The 6,000-nt window shown below is 52.4% G+C and overlaps 1 protein-coding gene across 1 annotated transcript; it reads right to left on the bottom strand.

Annotated features, from left to right (window-relative positions):
• Nucleotides 1–2,518: 2,518 nt before the first annotated feature.
• LOC126640772 (GSK-3-binding protein-like) lies at nt 2,519–3,962 on the bottom strand. Its single transcript, XM_050316896.1, has one exon. The coding sequence runs from the start codon at nt 3,959–3,961 to the stop codon at nt 3,356–3,358; it is 606 nt and encodes a 201-aa protein (XP_050172853.1). The 5' UTR covers nt 3,962; the 3' UTR covers nt 2,519–3,355.
• Nucleotides 3,963–6,000: the final 2,038 nt, after the last annotated feature.

Genomic DNA, 6,000 nt, shown 5'->3' with positions numbered 1-6,000 from the left:
TCATGTGATCCACTGCAAAATCTTGTGTTTTGAACAGTTTTTTTTCTTCAAAATATGGGGGGGAAAAAAAAGGTAAACCTAGCTAAATGCCTATCATGAAAATATAATTTTATTCCAAATTTAAAGCTGAGATAAATTACATTTTCAGTTACAAATGAAAACAACCTAGGCATACTGTGAAGGCCAAACACACTGGCATTTTCTTTTAGAAATTTCTTCTCTAGAAACCAACAAGCGGGATCTGAGGACGAGCACAGACTGCATGTAATTAAAAAAAAAAAATCTCTGAATTACGGATATTTAAAGCTTACAAAATTCAACACTTTTTATCCTGTTTAGGAGACAAAGTAGATGATGACTTTTACGTCACAGTTCCTTTCTGTTTGTATGCCCGCATGGTGTAGCGCAAGGTAAAAAAAGAGAATTTGCAGTGAATCAACGGAAACCTTCTGGCAATATTTCAACTGGTCCAACATCTTGTAAAATGTGGCTTCCAAAACTAAAATAAGTCATGTTCAATCCATTCCCATATGAAGAAGTGACATGTGCTCTATTTTGAAGAAGATAAAAACTTATATGGAAGATGTGACAAGAAAGGCTGCTGGCATGAGCTTAGGATGTTCACATTTTAAGTGACGAAGACATGTCAGTGAGTTACGCAAATTTTCTGAAACAAGTGCCAAAATTTCTTTTACCAAATCATCACACAGTCTACGTAATATTTAGCTTACTATAACCCTTTTCACATATACATCTCCCAGCCTTACACAAAGGAGAAAGTAAAAGCTATTTTAGAAGTAATTTAGGAAGCTTAAAAACCGACCAGTCATAGTGAAATTTATTAGCATCTTTTCTACGCCTCACTTCAACTGCCACTTTATTGAAAAGTGTTATTCTAGTAAAATCCTTAAAAGGAATGTCTCGAGGCTTTCAATGACTACAAAGGACACTTGTAAAGTTAGCTGTTCTCATTAGTATACAGAGGCTAGGATTTGAGGAGGGGAAAGGGAGGGGGGAAGGGGGATGCAAAATCGATGCATAATCATCAGTGGCAAAAAGGTACAAGTCAAACTTGCCAGCTTTCAGAATTTCAGCTGACCCCCACACATACACTTTCAAACACAATTGTGTAACAACTCGGGCTCTATCAGTGCTCGGTTTTTAGCTTGTCTCCTTCAGCTCTTTTAGTAATTAAACTATTCATCCCAGGGTTCAAATTCAGCATCAGCACAGCAAATACCCACCTCCCTGAGCATCTAAAGGGCAAATACAAGAATAACCTATTTTTCAGTTGTGGTTAGTGGTTATATCTGAAGCTTAGAGTTCTTTGTATTTTCTACTGAACTTTTTTCCCTGAATTAAGAAAGAAACAAGGAAATTTCAAATAAAAATTCACTGGAGGGACAATCTACCCATTATGTTATTGTGTTAGAGGATAAGAATTAATGGCAGATTTGAATCCTTTAAAAGTTGTGCAAAATGCCACAAAAGCAGTGCAAGTTATGCAAAAAGGACTTCAGATGCTAGCAATTAAGGAGATTCTAAAATGCATTGAACTTCCTTTGCATTTTACATGCTTTGATATGGAAAAAACCTGCATTATACTTATAAATTAATCAAGATAAAGCTAATAATAACATCACATACTGGTCTTAGTGCATGAGGAATTCAATGAGACATCATAAAAACCTTCAGCATCAGTTTCTATTAGTAGCTGTGGCAGAGAGAGAAGTCTAAAATATTTTGTGGAATTAATGTATTTGTGAAAGAACTAATCGCAGAAGTAAACGTCGCTGTTCAAATTGCTCTCTTGGACAAAGACAAACATCTTCCATTTTCTTTCATGTGGGATTGCTACCTTCTTCAAAGGAGCTTTTACCTCAAATTGAGTGGGGGCTGGGAGACTGTTATGCTCCAGTCTGTCTGATGTGTTCAGTTCTGATCTTGAAGCTCAATGACTCCTAAAAAGCCAAGGTAGGATTTTACCAAGGAAGCTATTCAAACCAGGTATCGGAACTTAACAGTGACCAGCATCAAATTATCAAATTCTGGTTTACAGATTTTTAATTGCTGCCTAGACCTACCTCGCTTTCTTCAATATTCGCCCCCCACCCCCTCAGAGGAAGAATAAAAAAAAAAAAGACAACCCAAACAAGCAACCAACACAAGCTATGTTCCTGCCCCAACACAAGATCCCCAATTCTGGTTTCAGAATGATTTGACTTATAAATTCCAGCAGCCACATTCTCGGCTGCTCGAAGGGGCGTCTCATGGCTCACGAATGAACGCTGCTGGCAAACAAAGGGGCTCAGTTGCATCTCTGTGCATTAATAGCCGGTGTCCCACTGCATCAGACTATGCGGATTGTTGTGGGGTTTTTTTTTTTGCCTGCAAAATGGAGATCTTACAACTGAAAAAAGATCAAGGCAGAACGTGCCTCCTGGAGCATCATCCACACAGTTTTGTTCTCGTGAACGAGAATTCACTTCCCCTTAACAATGAGACACAGACTCGAAAATATAAACAAGACCACGTTTATTCAATACAGACAGGTTAATTAAGACAGTAAATCCTGCAAATCAGGAACACATTTCAAACGCTCCGGTACGAAGTGCATATATTTAAAATCAACAGCTGCATCTTGTACTTGAGCCATTGCGTTTGTTGGGGAAGGGTGGATTTAGGGTTTTTCTTTTTGGTAGAAAAAACTTGTTTCAGCTACCTTATGCGAACAATGCATCCTCAGGCTCCACTCACTTATTTGTTAAGTCCAGCTGCCTTCCAGCTTTGATATTCACATTTTTTTAAAACTGCTTCATACAGTCACAACGAGAAATAATAACAATAAACGTTAAAATAACAATAAAAACCCCCAACAAAAAAAACCAAAACAAACCAGCCCGGGAGGGGAAAGGAAACACCTCCCGCCGGGGTCAGCGAGGATTATTGCAAATGGCTCCTGGGAGACGGAGCAGCTCCGCGGCAGCGGGGACCGGCGGCAGGGGGGTCCGCGGCCCCGGCCGGGCTGCCCCGACGGGGGGAGGAGGAGCTCCCAGGAAGGCAGAGGAGGTAGGGGGGCACAACAACAGCGCGGGGCCGGCGGCGTGCACGGCCTCCGCTGGTGGGCGAGCTGCGGGGCTCGGCGGGGTCCGTACCGTGGGTGACCTTGGGGCGGGGGAGCTCGGGCACTCTCCTCGCCCCACCGGCACCGGCACCGGGGGGGAAGCCCCGCCGCCGGGACACACTTACATCCTGGCAGAGCCCGCACCGCGCTGCCGCAGCGCGCCCGGCGGGGCCCCGCCGCCGCCAGCGGCCGCGCTCTTCCGCCCCGGTCACCGCCGCTCGGCCCCGCCGGCTACTGCAGGGGCTGCACCGCCGCCGCCGCCGCCTCGCCGTCCATGCCGCCGCTCCCCGCCGAGGCGCTGCCGCTGGAGGCCGCGGATGCCGCCGCTGCCGCCGCCGCCGCCGCCAGCTGCAGCCGCCGGACGGCTTCTTTGATGAGGTTGCCGGAGAGGATGAGCTGCTGCAGGAGCCGGTGCGGGTCTTCCTCGTCCGCCGGACCGTCGCCCGGCCCCGGCGGCGGCTGCTTCCTCCGTCGGGCGGCGCTCCGCAGCCAGCCGCGGCCGCACAGCTGCTTGGTCACCCGCTGGTGGCCGCTCCGGTCCGGCCGCGGGGTCTCGGCGTGCTGCGACTGGGCTTGCGGTGGGGCCGGACCCCGCGGCGCCAGCAGCCCGGCCCCGCCGCCGCTGCAGCACCGCGGCGAGTAGGGGGCGGCGCGGTCGCGGGCGCTGCCCGGCCCCAGGTGCTTGGGGGCGCGGGGCGGCGGCGGCGCCCGCTGGGCGCTCAGCTGCAGCACCTCGCCCAGTTTGGCCACCAGCGCGTCCACGTCCTTGGAGCCCGCCTGTCCCACGGCGACCGGGCGCTCCAGCAGCAGGAAGCGCTCGCCCGGGCGGCACGGCATCTCTGCCGGGTCCCCGCCGTGCCGCAGCCGCCGCAGCGGGACCGGGGCCGCCGCCCGCCCGCCGCCCCGCGCGCGCGCGAGCACACGCGGCTCCGGCGCTGCGGTCGCGGCTGGAGCTCGGCCCGCTGGCGTTGGTTTGTAAACAATGGGTGACGCGCGCGCCCGGGCGCCTCCCACTGCGCCGGCCGGGGGGGGAGCGGGGCGGGCGGCCCTCCGGACCAACCGCTCACCGGCCGCTCCCGGGGCAGGCGCCCCGCGCGGGGAGGGCTCGGCCAACAGCGCGGGGGCGGCTCCCGCCGGTAGGGCGAGGCCGCCCCGCAACCGCCGGACACGCCACTGCCTGTCCCGCCTCCCTCCCCCCCGTCTGCGAGCCGCGTGGACCGGCCCGCTTTCAAACCCCGCACCTCGGGTCCCGGGGGCGGGGCCGCGGTGATTGGCAGGAGGGGGCGGGGCGGCGGCCCGGCGGGGTGTCCCGCACCGCTCTGTCGGCGCAGGGGGGCCGAGGAGGGCGAGCGGTGTCCGGTGCCCTCCCCGTGCCAACCCGGCCGGTGCCCTCCCCGTGCCCGCCCGGCCGGTGCCGCTCCGCTCCCGCCGTTAACGGCCCGCGGGTTGCCGGTGCGGGCGCGCGCCGGTGCCCCCGCGAGCGCCCGGCGGTTGCGCGCGTGCGGCTCTCCCGCAGCAGCGCGCGCCTGGAAGCGGGAGCCGGCGCTTCCCGGCGGATTGCGACCGTCCCGCACCGGCGTCTGCGGGAGCGGGACGTGGCGCTGCGATTCCCGTTGCCCACTGTAGTCTTCCGCGGGATTCCGTGTTGGGATCGCGGCACGTTCGCACCGCCCGGTTCTGGCCGCTTGGCTCGCGCTCGGTGGTCGCGTTCCCCCTGCTTGGTATGCCCGCCGTGTCCCCGCACCGGGCAGCGCACTGCTTTTGCGATTAATTCCTTGGCACAGCAATTACTTTGGAGTCTTATTTCTCATCACTAGAATTAGCAGACCTGAGGCAACTCTGTGCGGGCGTTCTGTCGGGATTTCTACGAGCCTGCATCACCTGCACCAAGGCTCTGTCCTGCCTCTCCCTGTCCTAGTCCCGTTCCTTTCCTTGATTCCATCACCATATCCTTCAAGCAGGTGCTTGAAGGATAACATTTTCTGGGTGTCAGAACTCTAGGGGCATAGTCCAGAACACACTCGTTCACATGACAGGGCATGTGGTCGGCTCCACTGGGAGTACCTAGTAAAGTGGAAGTTGCTCATGCACATAACTGCTGTCAGCACTGTGCCCTTGATTAATCAGTAAGCAGTTGGCAAAGAAGAGGGCATGTCCTTTGGTCCGTTTGTCATGTTCACCTGAGCTACTTTTAACTTGCTGTACAAAGCAAGAGACCCTGTGCACGTGTTAGTGAACATGCTTGTAACCTTAACATGTTACTGGTCTCTCCAGCCTACTTGTCCATGTCCATTATTACACTTCCAATCTGGATTTACATGAGCTGGGCATAAAGCATGCTATTTAATTGCATATTATTTATTCATATATATATATTTAAAGTACTGATACATTCTTATTTGTAGCACCTTCTTGGTAACTGGCAATTTAAACTCGGATTGCATTGTTTTGCAGATGAGGAAAAAGTGAGATTTTGTTGCCCCACAGCAAAATATTTTTAAGGAAACACTTTCAGTCCTTAATTATGCAGTATCTATTCAAGTGAAACAAAAGCAGGCCTGCATAGATGCAGTGGATGGATCTACTTCAACTCCAAGGGAGATCTATATTCAGATCACTTCTGAGTAGGTGATCTGTCGTTCTACACAAGCAAAACTGCAATAAACCAGTACAGCTTATTCCAGGCTTTTCTTCTCCCACAAAAGCAAAATAAGCTATACCAGCAAAAGCTCAGTGCTTCTTGTGATTACATCTACACCTGGGGCTTTCATGAGCCCAGCAATGATAATCGCAAATCGCGCTTCATTGCATCCCTAACCAAGAGCAGCGCTGGGAAAAGCTGGCAGGATAGAGCAGATCAGTGCCACAGATAGGGA

The sequence above is a fragment of the Myiozetetes cayanensis genome, unplaced genomic scaffold (genome assembly GCF_022539395.1).
Source record: "Myiozetetes cayanensis isolate MyiCay16 unplaced genomic scaffold, myiCay2020 scf1, whole genome shotgun sequence".
Lineage (NCBI taxonomy): Eukaryota > Metazoa > Chordata > Aves > Passeriformes > Tyrannidae > Myiozetetes > Myiozetetes cayanensis.
This window is presented reverse-complemented; position numbering and strand designations above follow the sequence as displayed.

Coding starts and splice junctions, on each gene's coding strand:
- LOC126640772 (XM_050316896.1), bottom strand. CDS start 3,961: ATGCCGTGCCGCCCGGGCGAGCGCTTCCTGCTGCTGGAGCGCCCGGTC.